The following is a 17285-nucleotide window of genomic DNA, read 5'->3' on the forward strand; positions in this document are numbered from 1 at the left end:
ATTACCCAACATGCAGGGGGCAAATGTAATCTAACCCTCTCACTGGGGAACATATGAGATCAAGTTCAGTGCTCATTTTACATCTTCAATACAGTGGAGAAAGAAAGTACCTTGGGATTCACGTCCACAGACCCTCAAAGTAGCTGCACAAGTTGATAGGGTGATTGAGAAGGCCTATGGTGTGTTGGCCTTCATTAGTCAGGGGAGTTCAAGAGCCATAAGGTAATGTTGCAGCTCCATAAGACTCGAGTTAAACAACATTTGGAATATTGTGTTCAGTTGTGGTTGACTCATTATAGGAAGTGTAGAAGTTTTAGAGAAGGTGCAGAGGAGGTTTACTAGCTGCTGTCTGGATGAGAGAGCATATCTTATGGGGGAAGCTGAGCGAGCAGGGCTTTTCTCTTAAGAGAGGAGGAGAATGAGCAGTGACCTCGATAGAGATGTACCAGGTAGAAGCATAGATCAAGTGGATAGCCAGAGATTTTTTCCCAGGGTGGAAATGGCATAATTTCAAAGTGACTGGAGGTAAATATAGTGGTTCTTGTTGGTACAAATATGATGGCAAAATATAATATTAATGGTAAGACTCTTGGCAGTGTGGAGGATCAATTGGGATCCGAGTCCATAGGACGCTCAAAGCAGCTGCGTAGGTTGACTCTGTGGTTAAGAAGGCGTATGGTGTATTGGCCTTCATCAATCGTGGAATTGAACTTAGGAGCCAAGAGGTAATGTTGCAACTATATAGAACCCTGGCCAGACCCCACTTGGAGTATTGTGCTCAGTTCTGGTCTCCTCACTACAGGAAGGATGTGGAAGCCATAGAAAGGGTGCAGAGGAGATTTACAAGGATGTTGCCTGCATTGGGGAGCATGCCTTATGGGAATATCTTGAGTGAACTCAGCCTTTTCTCCTTGGAGGGACAGATGAGAGGTGACCTGATAGAGGTGTTCAAGATGATGAGAGGCATTGATCATGTGGATAGTCAGAGGCTTTTTCTCAGGACTGGAATGGCTGCCACAAGAGGAGACAGGTATAAGGTGCTGGGGAGTAGGTACAGAGGAGATGTCAGGGGTAAGCTTTTTACTCAAAGAGTGGTGAGTGCGTGGAATGGGTTGCCGGCAATGGTGGTGGAGGTGGATACGATAGGGTCTTTTAAGAGACTTTTAGATAGGTACATGGAGCTTAGTAAAATAGAGGGCTATAGGTAAGCCTAGTAATTTCTAAGGTAGGGACATGTTTGGCACAACTTTGTGGACCAAAGGGCCTGTATTGTGCTGTAGGTTTTCTATGTTTCTATGAGATGTCAAAGGTGAGCGGTGAGTGTGTGGATCACACTGTCAGGGATGGTGAAGGAGGCAGCTACCTTAGGGACATTTAAGAAACTATTAGAAAGATACAAGAATGATAGAAAACTGGAGGGCCACGTAGGAGGGAAGGGTCAGAGTGGGTTAAAAGGTCGGACAACATCTGTAATGTGCTGTAGTAATCCATGTTATATGTCTTCCCGTTGTCAGCTGCATGCTTCCACCTCAGTGGCTAATGTTGCTACCGGGGAGCTCCAACGGGCCCGGTTCATTTGGTGCTGTCTGTCTAGAGTTCACATGTTCTCCTCAAAGATATACCAATAAGCTTATCGGCTGTACATTTCCCCCAGTGGAAGGAAAGGGGCAATGACTGACAGGCAATATGAGAGAGAATCGGTTGCATAGAAATGGGACTGATGGGAATGTTCAGAGCCAGCACAGACTGGATGAACCAAATAGCTTCCTCTGCCAATAAAAACATGAGAAATGTTCAAGTCAATAGCAAACAACATCAGGCAAGGTGGCCAATCACAGAGGATTACTGCCTGACACATTGGATCAAAAGTGCTGCACCCACATTGAATACGCACGCACACACACGCACAAACTCAGACTGTTCATTAGATCTGATGGAGAAGCAAAAGAAATAATGTTTATCTGCAAGATTCCTGGCTTAGGTAATCCATTCTATTACAACAATGATGAGATTCAGACTGACTGAAAGACGGCCCAAAAATAACTGCCAACCCACAGGGAAAGATCAAGGGAATGAGATTTATGGGATAACCCCAACAATGAGCTGGAACAAGCATGATGGGCTGAATTTCCTTCACTCTGGCAATAGGGTTCCATCATCCTGTTTAGATGCTTATATTTCAAATAACCAATTAAATGTTAGTATTTAATGTAGCCTCCTTAAGCCTTTAGATGATTTGTCATTGAATTGTACTGAATCGGGAGACTTGTGCAGATGAGGATGCCCACAATCTTACCTCCGATGCTCCAACCTCCACTTTCAGCCGCTCATTTTCATCTTTCAGTTTATCGGACCGCTTCTCCTGTTCCAGGCTCATCTGATCCATCAGGGTCTGGACTTGTACCAGCTCCTTCTTCAGCACCAGCACATCCTCGATTCCAGGCCTCTGAAGCTGCAAAGACACTACAGCAATTAGGCTTCCGAACCAGGTTAGAACTAGGAGTAATGACAATTTGATTGCCTCTTTCAACAATACAAAAAGGAATCCAAATTCACAACTAACTCCATTGAGACAACGAATGAATCCTATGGGTCCACCAGCTCACGTTGTGGAGCATTACAGATCCAAAGTACCTCTGTCTAGTTTCAGTAGTGGCACTCTACTAAAAGATGTGGCACGTGTTCAAGTGGTTCAGGTGTTGGACTAGCGATCTGAAGGTTGTGAGTTCGAGCCCCAGCAACAAAGCAGCATGTCGTGTCCTTGAGCAAGGCACTTAACCACACATTGCTCCAGTCCACCCAGCTGAAGATAGGTTCCGGCAAAATGCTGGGGGTTAACCTCGCAATAGACTGGCGTCCTATCCGGGGGGTGGGGGAGGCAGTCTCATACTCTCAGTCGCTTCATGCCATGGAAACCGGCATAAGCACCGGCCTGATGAGCCTATAAGGCTCGGGACAGACTTCAACTTTTTAGCTCTACTAAAATAACCAACTAGTAACTTAAATTCACTAAGTCATTTGACATGTTAATGACATGTTAAAACCTACCAAATATTGAAAGGCCTAGTTGGTGCGGATGTGGAGAAGATGTTTCCAATAGTGGGAAATAGTGGGAACCTAGGGCCAGAGGGCACATCTTCAGAATGCAAGGACATCCCTTTAGAACAGAGATGATGAGGAATTTCTTAGCCAGATGGTGGTGAATCGGTAGAAATTATTGGCTGTGGAAGACATTATTGTCATTGGGTGTACTTAGAGCGGAGGTTGATGTGTTCTTAATTAGTAAAGGGCATCAAAGGTTATGGGGAAAAGGCAGGAGAATGGGTTGAGGTAAAATAAATCAGCCATGCTTGAATGGCAGAGCACACCCAATTCTGCTCCTCTGTCTTATGGTCTTCTTCAGAAGAGGAGACCAGCCCTCTTCACCCAGTCTGCCTCCAGGACTGCAGACACAGAGCTACAAAATTAACTCTAACCTGCCTTCTGAAACGGTCATGCAAGCTACTCAGTTACAGGGTAAAGATAAGCTGTTTGGGAATCAAGGGGAGTGGGTGAGTGGACCCAAAGTTGCTGCATTGGCAGGAAGCAGAGGTAATGATTGACCTGTTTTGGTCACTAGGAGATTTTTGCTCACGATGTTCCACAATGTCCTTTCTGTCCTTTGCTTACTTTTTTTTTTACATATCCGAATGATTTAGACTTTAATGTAGGAGCCAAGCAGCTGATATATAGTCTGGTCAAGTAGAGGAAATATTTGGAAGATACTGATGGTCTGATACATCAGGAAGAAAAGTAGCATTTGGGGAGGCTCTTCAAGCAAGGGAATTTATGGGAATAGAAGGGCGTCGAGTGGTGTGGAAGAACATTAGAGTTTGAACCAAACTTGCAGAGACCCGCAAGGTAACAGGACAAGCTTCTGAGGTGATCTGTAAGTCACATGGAATCCTTTTCATTGTTAACTCCCATAAGAGCAGGAGGTTATACTAAAACTCAGGCTGCCAGTTTTGGTTCAGCACATTACAGGAAAGTATTGATGGTACTGGAGAGGATCCAGGGATTTAGTAAGACATAGCTTAGCCCAGAAAAGCATCACAATGTGGAAAGAGTGGACAAGTTAGTATTTTCTTTTAAACCGGGGATTCCTTGCTTAATGGTATTCATCTAAAGCATAAAAAAGGTTGGGAACCCGTTTTCAACGGTGGAGGTCGAGGAAGAATGATTGAGGTGAATAACATTAGGAGCCCACATTGAATTAATAATGACCAACTTCACTTAGCTGAGGTGGTTAAAAACAAGGGGTCGTAGACATAAAATATTTAGTAGATGGTTTAAAGGGGAGCTAAGAGAAGATGATTTTACCCAAATAGTGGCTATAGCCTAGAAATCACTTACTAACATTAGCAGAGACAGAAAACATTAAAAAATATCTGAATATGAAAATGAAGGACTGTGACATGTTGGATTCCGGAACTAATGCTGGAAGATGGAATTTGGGCAAGTGGCTCCTTTCTTGATCAGTATACATATGATGGGCTGAATGACCTCAGTGAGCCATTCCCTGTCTCTGTTTCTGTTCCTTTGCACTGAAGTCAGATAATGAATGTTGGCCATACTCCAAAGCAATGGAACATGTGTGGTATCATTTTCCAAAGACATGCCGTGTTTTATTAGGACTGTTGAAATTAGTTTTGCAACTTGCCATAGTGACTTTGGAGTTCACAGTGCAAGTTATTTATTCTGTGCTGGAACTACCTAACCACCGCTCCTAACATCTGAATTGGAACGCAGGACATTGAATGGCGGAGTAGTTCACTCAAAAAGCTGGCAGAGACCCCCTTCTTGCGTGTTCCAGCATTGATCTACCTCCTGTGTGCACTGAGTGTATGTTCATGGGCTTCGGCTGCTGTAGCCCATCCTCTTCAGGGTACGACATGCTGTTCACTTGGAGATGCTCTTCTGCACTCCACTTTTTAAAATGGAAGGTTATTTGAGATACTGTCACCCACCTGTCAGTTTGAACCAGTCAGGCCATTCTCCTCTGACCTCTCTCAGAACTGCCACTCACTGGATGTTTTTGCTTTTTTGCATCATGCTCTGTAAACTTGTGAAGATCCCTGGAGATAGCAGTTTCTGAGGTACTCAACCCATCTGGCACCAACAATCTTAGATCACATTTCTTCCCTACTCTGATGTTTGGTCTGAACAACAAATGAACCTCTTGACCATGTCTGCATGCTTTTGCACACTGAGTTGCTGCCACATGATTGGCTGATTAGATACTTGCATTAACGAGCAGGTGTACCTAATAAAAGTGGTCACTGACTGTAGATCTACTCAGAGGAATAGATCAAACAGGTCCCTCAGACAGCATCTGTTAATCAGAAGCTGCAACAATTTGATTCATACCGGGAAAAATGGTTTAACTACATAATGCCTCATAGGCCTGATTTTATTCTCACAAATCAATGAATCTGTTGTAAAAAAAAATCACTCCCTACTTGTACATAGTTCTTTCCTTTTGCTTGTTTTTTCTTTCCACTCTTTTCTGTAAGTGTACACCTCAGATAAATACTTTGTGGAGACTTGTGATATATATGATATATATGTACAATGTCTGAAATATATCTTATGGAAATGTTTGTTTGATGATGAACTTCAATAAAAAAAATTTACAAACACGTCCCTCGGAGAATGAGATTTCCTTATACCGTCCCAAGATTCATGGTTTATCTCTTCCTTGTGCAACCCCCATCCCCTTCTCTTTCCTCTCCCTGTTCTCACAGCCTACCTATCACCCTCATCTTCTCCCTCTGGTTTCCCATCTACGTCCCTTCATTCCATGGTCCGCTGTCCTCACCTAGAAAATTCTGGCTTCTTCAGCCCTTTGTCTCTTCTACCTATTCTCACCGGGATTTCCCCATCACCTGCCAATTCATGCTACTCCCCCTCCCCTACCTGTTACTCTGGCTTCTGACCTCATCCTTCCCAGCCTGATGAAGGGCCTCAACCCAAAACTTTGACTGTCCATTTCCCTCCGTAGATGATGCTCCAGTTGTTGAGTTCCTCCAGTATTTTGTTTCTGTTAATTCTCTGCTAAAGACCTCTGTTTGCTGTCCTTAACCAATTTCAGATTTTGCTCTCCATTTCCCTTAATCATCTGGGATTAATTTGGCATTACCTTATATCTTTCCTGTGAAAGATAGGAAAGACAGAATAAAGTTTAATTAATCTGGGTAATGTACACGAGGTGGAAGAAGCTAGTGACATCAAGAGGCTCAAAAGCATGAAAAAGGAAGTCTTGGGCTTATCTTGATTAACTCTCAGAGGGAGCAAAGCAAGCATACGGTAGGTATGGATAAATCCTCAAGGCTTATTTCATTGCTGAAATAGAATAATTGTGAGAAGCTTGCATACCAGTTCACTGCGGAGCTCTTCAACCACAGCTCTCTCCTTTTCCAGCTCTTCTGTTAAAGATTTCAGATTCATTTCTGCAAGATCCCTGTGGCTTCTCTCATCATCAAATTTTGCTTTTACATCTGTTGAGAATTTATGAATATTAACCCATGCAAAATGATTGGCTGTTTTCAAAAGAAATCATATATTTATATTTACTTTTCAAATACGTACTGCCCTCGAGATGTCAGCTCAACATTCTCACCCTTGAGTCAATGATATTGGTTCCATTCCCAAGATATTTAAACAGCACTATGTCTGTTATGTTCTCATAAGTACAGTCCTTCAGGCGAAACATTAAAGGATCAAGGATCATCTTTATTTGATATATACAATTTAGGAATTTGCCGTGGTTTACTGGCACAACATGAAACAAAAACATTCAACAATTATAATACGTAATATGTAAAAAAACAGATATGGAATATGGAGTAAAATGTGCATGACGACACAGAGCTGACTAGAATGGTTGTTACCTGCTCGTCTACCTGCTGAACCGTGTCTACGCCCACCTGGACAAGCCGGCGAGCACTGTGAGGGTCATGTTTTTTGACTTCTCCAGTGCGTTCAACACCACCTGCCCTGCTCTGCTGGGTGAGAAGATGACAGTGATGCAGGTGGATGCTTCCCTGGTTTCATGGATTATTGATTACCTGACTGGCAGACCACAGCACGTGCGCTTGCAACACTGTGTGTCAGACAGAGTGGTCAGCAGCACTGGGGCTCCTCAGGGGACTGTCCTGTCTCTCTTTCTCTTCACCATCTACACCTCGGGCTTCAGCTACAACACAGAGTCTTGCCATCTTCTGAAGTTTTCTGATGACTCTGCCATAGTTGGATGCATCAGCAAGGGAGATGAGGCTGAGTACAGGGCGACAGTGGGAAACTTTGTCACATGGTGCGAGCAGAATCATCTGCAGCTTAATGTGAAAAAGACTAAGGAGCTGGTGGTGGACCTGAGGAGGGCTAAGGCACTGGTGACCTGTTTCCATCCAAGGGGTCAGTGTGGACATGGTGGAGGATTACCTGGGGATACAAATGGACAATAAATTGGACTGGTCAAAGAACACTGAGGCTGTCTACAAGAAGGGTCAGAGCCGTCTCTACTTCCTGAGGAGACTGAGGTCCTTTAACATCTGCCAGACGATGCCGAGGATGTTCTACGAGGCTGTGGTGGCCACTGCTATCATGTTTGCTGTTGTGTGCTGGGGCAGCAGGCTGAGGGTAACAGACACCAAACTCATTCTTAAGGCCAGTGATGTTGTTGGGGTGGAACTGGACTCTCTGACGGTGGTGACTGAAAAGAGGATGCTGTCCAAGTTGCATGCCATCTTGGACAATGACTACCATCCACTCCATAACGTACTGGTTAGGCACAGGAGTACATTCAGCCAGAGACTCATTCCACCGAGATGTAACACTGAGCGTCATAGGAAGTCATTCCTACCTGTGGCCATCAAACTGTACAACTCCTCCCTCAGAGTGTCAGATACCCTGAGACAATAGGCTGGTCCTGGACTTATTTCCACTTGGCATGATTAACTTATTATTTAATTATTTATGGTTTTACATTGCTATATTTCTTCACTATTCTTGGTTGGTGCGGCTGTAACGAAACCCAATTTCCCTCGGGATCAATAATGTATGTCTGTCCGTCTGTCTTCAAATTAACCACCCGTGGAAGAACCTTTTAAGATGGCATGAAGGTTTTGTTTCAAGAGCCCTGTAACACTTTCCAGAGGGAGCTTTTGGAAAAGGCAGTTTTGCAAGGTGCATAGAGTCTGCAATGATTCTCCCTGTCCGTTTCTTTGGCCTGGACACATACAGGTCCTGCAGTGATGGGAGACTGCAGCCAGTGACCTGTTCTGCTGACCTGACAGTACGCTGTAGTTTTTGTATATTGTGATGGATGCTGCACCAAACCAGACAGTAATGGCTCCCACTGTCTTTTTAAGTGGATTAAAAGATCTAAAGGCACTATTTAAAGAAAAGTAAGGAGAGTTCCTGCTTTTGATGACGCTGACAACAATTGTTTCTTAACTAACAAGAGAGATGTTAACTAACAGATTTACCAGAATGCTGCCTGTCGTATGAAGATAGGTTGAGCAAGCTAGGGCTTTTCTATTTGGAATGAAGGAGGATAAGAGGTGACTTGGTACAGATGTGCAAGATGACAAGAGGCTTGGATAGACAGAGACATTTTTCCAAGGGCAAAAATGGCTATTACAAAGGGACACAACTCTAATCTGATGATTGGGAGCCACAGAGGGGGATGTCAGAGGTAAATTCTTTTCAGAGTGGAGAGTGCATGGAACATCTTGAATTAAACAATCTTGAATACTCTTAGATAGGAACATTAATGATAGAAAAATGGAGAGCTATGTATAAGGGAAGGGTTAGATTGATCTTAGGATAAGTTAAAAGATCAACATTTCAAAAGGGCTTCAATAACCAAAGAACTGAGGGGTCCCAAAGTAAAAATAAAATTCTCTGATCATTAATTTATCTTCAGAGACAGGGAATCCATACTTACCAACCAATTCCGCTGCTAACGTGGCAGCTTTCTGCTCGAGCAAGTCTTTCATCTGTGTGACCTTCTTGTTTTCTAGCTGGGAGTCTTCTAATTGGCTCTGTAGATGTGAAATCTCTATGGGAGGAACAAGAACCCGCAGTTAAAAAATTAATTCTGTTGCAGTCTGTTCTAGAAGTCACCACATTTTTTTTTTCACAAGATGTCCAACTTGTTTTATTAGCTTTTTTATACATTTTCTACATAACTACAGATAAAAAAACCCCCCAGATCAAAATGAAGGACATTGATGCAGTGCAAAAATAAACATACAATAACAATCTGATACAAAGAAAGATAATTGAAAAAGCACCCAAATTGAAGACAAGTAAAATTAGTGTCCTCCCCAAGCCCCACAACACAAAACAAAAAAAAGGAAACTCCAGACCACCCACAACGCAATATAGAGAATATAAATCAGGACAATCAAACCCCTAAACTATGAATACACTTAGCAACAGAAGATATTAATGCCTACTACCAAAAGAAAAAGGAGCTGAAAGCAAGGGACCGAAAAAAAAACCTTAGTTAGGAAGAAGGTTATGAAAGTACTCGATAAAAGGTCCCCAGACCTTATGGAACTTTAAGTCCGAATTAAGAATTGAATAATGAATTTTTTCAAGGTCCAAGCAGGCCATAATATCATTAAGCCATTGAGCATGCATGGGCAGGGCAACATCTCTCCATCTAAGCAGGATTAAACGTCTAGCCAGGAGAGAGGAGAATGATAATATTCGACACTTAGACGAACTCAGATATAAATCTGTCTCACCCCAGAAACCGAACAGATCAATTAAAGGGTTTGGTTCTAGGTGGTCATTCAGAATATACGATAACGTTATTAAGACATCTTTCCAAAATTTCTCCAAGCTAGGACAAAACCAGTACATATGAATGAGAGAGGCCGCGCCCCTTTTGCATTTATCACAAAGCGGACTGATGTTAGGGTAAAATCGAGATAATTTAGATTTAGACATATGGGCTCTATGAACAATCTTAAACTGTAAGAGGCAATGGCGAGCACAAAGAGAGGCTGTATTAACCGATTTGAGAATCAAGTCCCAAGTCTCATCAGATAAGGAGGTATTTAAATCCTGCTCCCATGCCATTTTAATTTTATCCACAGGGGCACGTTGTAAGGCTGCTAATTTATCTTGAACACTTGATATTACACCTTTACCTGGTGGATTAATGGAAAGAAAAAAGTCCATAACATTTTTCTCAGGCATTTCAGGGAAGTTAGGAATTAAAGGAACAATAAAGTGTCTAATTTGGAGATATCTAAAAAAATGAGCATTGGGCAGATTGAACTTAGCAGAGAGCTGTTGGAAAGAAGCGAAGCGATTATCAATAAAAAGATCTTCAAAATGTCTAATGCCCTTCCTATACCAATCATGGAATGCTGAGTCATACGTAGTGGGTAGAAAAAGGTGATTATGTACGACAGGGCTGGAAATGGAAAAACCATGGAAACCATAAAATTTCCTAAACTGAGCCCAAATACGCAAAGTGTGTCTAACAAGAGGATTAACTATTAATCTGGACAAACTACTAGGGAGTACAGAGCCAAGAAGTGCAGAGATAGATAGTTCTTTAGTGGAGCTCAACTCCATTGCCACCCAATTAGGGCACTCGGGTTGGTCATGGAAAAAAGACCAAAAGGTAGCACAACGTATATTGGCTGCCCAATAATATAAACGAAAGTTAGGTAAAGCCATGCCACCCTCTTTTTTCGGTTTTTGGAGATAGACTTTATTAATTCTAGAGCGCTTATTCTTCCACAGATATGACAAAATAATAGAGTCTAAGGAATCGAAAAAAGATTTAGGAATAAAAATTGGGATTGAATGAAATAAGTATAAAAGTTTAGGGAGAACATACATTTTAACAACATTAATATGACCTACCAAAGACATAGATAGAGGTGACCATTGTACCAGACTCTGTTTTATATTATATGCAAGATTGGCAAAATTTTCACGAAAGAGATCTTTAAATCTCCTTGTGACTGTAATCCCAAGATAGGTAAATTGATTATGGACTACTTTAAAAGGGAGATCATGAAATGTTAATTCTTGTGCTTCTTTATTAATTGGGAAAAGTTCGCTCTTATGTAAATTAAGTTTATAGCCAGAGAACTGGCTAAACTGGTCAAAAAGTGAAAACATTGGAGGTAAGGATGTAGACGGATTTGAAAGAAAAAGTAATAAGTCATCAGCATAAAGAGAAACCTTATGCTCAACACCCCCTCTCCAAATCACGGTCAACTCAGGACAGTTTCGAAATGCTATCGCCAAAGGTTCTTTAGCCAAATTAAAAAGAAAGGGACTTAAAGGGCATCCCTGACAGGTGCCACGTTTGAGGTTAAATAGCTGGGATTTCTGAAAATTAGTTAAAACAGAGGCAGTAGGACACAAATACAGCAATTTGATCCAAGAGATAAAACTTTGACCAAAGTCAAATTTTTCTAAAACTGCAAAAAGGTTTTGCACTCTATACGATCAAATGCTTTCTCCGCATCGAGGGAAATAACACATTCAGGAATCCCAGTTGGAGGTGAATATAGAATATTGAATAGACGCCGAATGTTAAAAAAAGGGAGACGGTTTTTAATAAAACCCGTTTGGTCATCAGAGATAATAGAGGGAATAACAGTTTCTAATCTATAAGCCAAAACTTTAGCCAAAATTTTCACATCAACATTAAGCAAAGAGATCGGCCTATACGAGGAACACTCTGTTGGGTCTTTACCCTTTTTTAATAAAAGAATAATAGATGCCTCATTAAAAGAGGGTGGCAATTTGCCACAATTAAACGAGTCAGATAATACTGAGAATAACTGAGGAGAAAGATTTATAAAATTCTACGGGGAACCCGTCAGGTCCAGGAGATTTCCCTGAGGACAATGCAGAAATTGTAAAAGATATTTCTTCTGATGATATAGGCGCATTAAGTTTGGCTTTAAAATCAGATCAAAGAGAAGGAATATTCAGATTATTTAAAAATTGATCAACAGAGATATTGTCATTCAAAGATTCAGAGGAATAAAGTCGAGAAAAGAAATTTTTGAATGCGTCATTAATTTCTAAATGATCCGATGTAAAGTCTCCATTCTCCTTCCGGATCTTTGTAATATGTTGTTTGGCTTTGCCAACTTGTTTTAAAGAGAAGTTACCTTGGGGAATAGGAGACGTTGCTCCACCAGACTGAGATGCCTAAAAAGAAATAAAAATTGAGTTGAGCACATTAGATATTTAATGACATCAATTAACCACCTTGAGAAGCTAGGCCAACCCTGGTTCCATAAAAGACATGTACCAATAATTTTAGGTGAACCAAATATTGCCCAAAAAATGGCACAAATTAGCCACAGGGGAGATTTTACCCAACACTAATTTTATTAGAAAACACACCCAATTACACAATCAATACACTTCCCTTGTATATATTTACTGAACAAATATCTCCTGCCATATAATAAAGTAGCAATTCTAGTGATCAAAAAGCCTCCCACACTCCACAGTCGCCTTAACCAACTCATGTACAAAAAGATTAAAGTTCACATGCATACACTGTGTAAACACGAGTACTGAGATACTGCAATTATCAGGACAAGGGTCACAACGATTACCCAACTGTCATCAATAATCATAAATGCAATTGCCATAGCTGGGTTCCCAATTAGCCATATGTGGTTACTGCCTGCCATTTGGATGACAGCACTTTTAAAAGAATAATTTTATATCTACAGTTCATAATGCAAGTCAAAGTATGTGTGGAAAATGCTGGAGCTGCTATCATAAAGAAGTTAGTTCCAGTTCATTCCACCAATCTTCAAACTTGCCTGGAAAAACATGTTGCTCACATTACTAACCGTGCTCCAAGGAACAGCTCTTTCTAACCCCTCTCTGGGATCTCCTTGTTCACACTGGAGACTTGATCCCAAACGTTTTCAGAAGTTCATACTTAATTCCTATCTGTGACTCCAAGAGGATCACTGGGGTATTCCTCCCCTCTATTTGTAACATTTATTGGAAGTGCTGTAGACGAAGGGCCCAAAGCATTGTTGAGGATCTCTACCACCCATCTCACAATCTCTTTGGCCCACTAACATCAGGAAGGAGGTACAGAAGCATCAGGACTGGGACTGTCAGACCGGGTAACAGCTTCTTCCCTCAGGCTGTGAGACTAATGATTACTGTCATGACCAAGGTCTAGTCATTACGAGTTTACTGTTTTCTGTACTGTTTACCTATGCTGGTTACTACATGCATTTTTGACCTGTATTGTTTTATGAGCTATGTGTGATATATGTATTGTGGGTGATCCGTGGCCCAGGAGAACGTTGTCTCATTTGGTTGTATATATATACAATCAGATGACAATAAACTTAAACTATTCCTCCACGAATCATTATGGTTAGGAAACAAACTACTTCCAGACAACACAAGACGTTGGTCCTTTAAAACTGAACTATCCCAATGTCACAAAATAAACTTTAGATACAAACAAACCAATGCTGGCCACAAGTAAAATGATACAAGCCAAGGCATAAATTGAGTCCTTTGAATCCTTACTTCCTGAACAGGGGTGCTGTGGTACACAAACAACAGTGGGTGCAGGAACCTGGAGCCGCATACAAAGCCCTGGATAAACTCAGCAGCGAAGGGAAATGGATGGTCGAGATTTCTAGGTTGAGAACTTCCATTAAGCATTGAGGCACCTTTTTGTGGAAGGGACCTGGCTTCCTCAGATCAGTACACTGACCAATAGCACACTCAAGCATGGTAATTATTTAAGTCATTCACTTCTAAGTGCATTGCTATTTTAGGAATGCTATCCAACAGAACAGGGAGCTTGCTTTATTTAACCTCATCACCAAAAGCTCAAAGCACAATTGACTGTTTAATGTTCATGCATTATGTTTTTTTAATGGAAAAATTCACATGCATTAAAGCACATTGCATTCACTTCCTGCAACAGCTTTTTGAAAGCTCTGTCCAATGAGTTCTACCCCCACCCCCCCACCGATGCACTTCACCACACCAGCAAAAATGGTTCCACTTCCAACTATTAATATATTACTGTTTTGGAATTTACCTTTTTTGGGCAATATATTTTGGGTCATTACAACTAACTGCATAAACAAAGTGCTCCTCATAACCTACTTTTGTCAATTATCTCAAATTCAATGGCTGCCTTGTTGCTTATAATTCCACCACTGTTAATAGAGCCTTGCTCGATTTTATCAAAATCCTTTGTGGCTTCTAGCTCCTCAGTCAGAGTCTCCACGGGTTTCACTCACTCAAACCTCCTCTGCACCCTCAGGGTTTAAAGATCATTTAAAGTGCCCAGACTGAATGCAATACTCCAACCAAAACCTAACTAATAACATAAAATATGAACACTATTTTAATGTGTTTGGAAAAATATGGGATGCTTTTTATGAAATTTTATAAAACATTCATGCATTTATACCCCTACATATTCCTAATCATGTTCCCCATTATGAACCAAAATAGATGTTAGTGCAGTTACCACATGGTTCAATATGAGAAAAGTAAGACAAATATGATCAGGGCACTATAGCTCCAATCCAGCTAAGTATCTGAAATGAATTACTTGCTTCAGCTGTCCTTGCACTTTTTCCAGTTCCTTCTTCAGCTCCTCCGAGAACCAACGCTCTTCCTGCAGAGACAAGGCAGCAAATCTTGAGCAGGACAACAGATACTGATGTGCGACAGAAGCTCAAGATGGAAATGCTTGAACATTCTCACCTTTAAGGAGGCCTTAAGGTCTTGTAGCTCTTGCTGATGGAAGTTAATATCATCTCTGCACATTAAAACAACATAATAGTTAGCACATCTCTCAGAGTCATATGACAGGAAAACAAGCCATTCAGTTTGCTATTTCCATTCCAGCTAGAGGATATCCATCTATATTAATCCTGTATTCTGGTATTTGATCTGTAGCATTCCATACCTAGACAATTCAAGTACTTATTTCAACGTCACCTACATGTTGTCAGCAACTCTGCTTCCACCACGCTTTCAGGCAGGTGCTCACTCACCGAGTAGAAAATGTTCCCCATTGATTCCTTCTAAATCTCTTCCCGCTCATTCTACATCTATGTCTGTTTCATCTGCCTTTGATTTGGAGAAAAGTTTCCTGTAGTCTACTCCATCTATACTCATCAATTCATATACGGGTGCAAGAACAAGTTTGTGAGCCCTTTGCAATTACCCGGTTTTCTGCAAGAATTACTCATAAAATGTGGTCTGATCTTCACAATAATATAGACAAAATCTGCCTAAAGTAATAACACACAAACAATTGAGGCATTTCACATCTTTATTGAACATATTGTTAATCATTCACAGTCCAGGCTGTAAAAAAGTATGTGAATCCTTGTGTTTAATAACCAGTAGAACCTCCTTCAGCAGTTACAACCTCCACCAAAACTTTCCTGTACCTGCTGATTGAAATTGCATAATGGTGAGGAGGAATTTTAGACCATTCCTCCATACAAAACTGTTTCAGTTCATCAGTACTTCCGGGATACCTTGCATGAACAGCCCTCTTCAGGTCATGCCACAGCATCTCAACTGGGTTAAAGTCTAGACTCTGACGACCATTCCAAACACAAATTTTCTTCTTTTTAAACCATTCTGTTGTTGATTTACTCTTGTGTTTCAGGTCATTGTCTTCTTGCATTATCCAATTTCTATTAAGCTTCAAGTGATGGACTACTACCCTGACATTCTCCTATAGACTTTTGAATTCATTGCTCCCTCAACAGCTGCAAGCTGTCCAGGCCCTGAGGCAGCAAAGCAGCCCCAAACCATGATGCTCCTTCCCCCAGTAAACCCTGAGGACAAATCCGGAGCTGGAGTCCCTAAGGCAGTCCGACGTTGTCTTCAACCTCACTCTGGTAACTTTTGCGACGTCACTGGTGCCAAGGTGTATTGGCCCTTTCCCTTCCCTTGGACAACATCGGTGGCATGGAGAGGGGAGACTTGCTGCTTGGGCAACTGTATGTCTTCCATATAACCTTGCCCAGGCCTGCACCCTGAAGAGGCTGAAGCAAGTCTTTCCAGGCGCGGATCCATGGTCTCGCGTGACTAACGGATGCCATCCATACAACTCTGAAATTCTTCTTTTCCAGATAGCCACAAAACCAAGAAAGAAAGGAACAGCAGAACAATCAACCCCCAAATCCCTCCTCCCCACACAAAAAAATGAACAAAAAACAACAGGCACATTAACCCACAAATCCTCCCCACCCTACACAAAAAATGAGAGAGATCAGGCAAAAAACACAGAATATAAAAAAACTCTATAAGTCTGTAAAAAAAAGTCTACAGTCCAAGTCCATATCCAAAATGCAGAAAACCTGGGTAACATTCTCTGGGCACAGCGGTAGATTCAGAGTGATCTCACCAGTGATCAAAAGGCAGTCTCCCCTCTCCGGTGACAGAACAAAGATGGGAGGGAGTGTAATGAGTGCGGAGGACATTGAAACCCTGCAGGGGGGCATAGATAGGCTGAGTGATTGGGCAGACATTTGGCAGATGAAATATAATACTGACAAGTGTGAGGTCTTGCACTTTGTCAAGAAAAATAATAGAGCAAGTTATTATCTAAATGGAGAGAAACTGGAAAGTGCTTCTGTGCAAAGGGATCTGGGGGTCCTGGTGCAGGAAACACAAAAAGTTAGTATGCAAGTGCAGTAGGTGGTCAAGAAGGCCAATGGAATGCTGGCTTTTATTGCTAGGAGGATGGAGTATAAGAACAGGGAGGTCTTACTGCAGTTGTACCGGGTATTGGTGAGACCACACCTGGAGTACTGTGTGCAGTTCTGGTGTCCATATTTAAGAAAGGACATACTGGCTCTCGAGGCAGTGCAGAGAAGGTTCACTAGGTTAATTCCGGGGATGGGTGGGTTGACGTATGATGAGAGGTTGAGTAGATTGGGACTCTACTCATTGGAGTTCCGAAGAATGAGAGGCGATCTTATTGAAACATATAAGATTGTGAAGGGGCTTGATCGGGTGGATGCGGGGAGAATGTTCCCAATGATGGGTGAAACTAGGACTAGGGGGCATAATCTTAAAATAAGGGGATGCCGTTCCAGGACTGAGATGAGGAGAAATTTCTTCACTCAGAGGGTAGTGGGGCTGTGGAAGCTACTACACTCAATAAATTCAAAACTGAGATAGACATTTTCCTGGATAAAAATGGCATTAGGGGATACGGTGAGCGA

The 17285-nt window shown here is 41.7% G+C and overlaps 1 protein-coding gene across 3 annotated transcripts in view; it reads right to left on the reverse strand.

Moving 5' to 3' along the window:
- eea1 (early endosome antigen 1) overlaps positions 1-17285 on the reverse strand; it is a 158759-nt gene that overhangs the window by 107627 nt on the left and 33847 nt on the right. For all 3 annotated transcript variants that reach the window (XM_059987735.1, XM_059987733.1, XM_059987734.1), the window contains 6 exons: positions 14800-14854; positions 14645-14710; positions 12198-12237; positions 8987-9100; positions 6415-6536; positions 2297-2452 (listed from right to left, as the gene is read on the reverse strand). In XM_059987735.1, coding sequence (XP_059843718.1) covers positions 2297-2452; positions 6415-6536; positions 8987-9100; positions 12198-12237; positions 14645-14710; positions 14800-14854 — 553 coding nt within the window. The remainder of the gene's footprint in view (positions 1-2296; positions 2453-6414; positions 6537-8986; positions 9101-12197; positions 12238-14644; positions 14711-14799; positions 14855-17285) is intronic.

This window comes from Hypanus sabinus, chromosome 13 (assembly GCF_030144855.1).
Source record: "Hypanus sabinus isolate sHypSab1 chromosome 13, sHypSab1.hap1, whole genome shotgun sequence".
Classification (NCBI taxonomy): domain Eukaryota; kingdom Metazoa; phylum Chordata; class Chondrichthyes; order Myliobatiformes; family Dasyatidae; genus Hypanus; species Hypanus sabinus.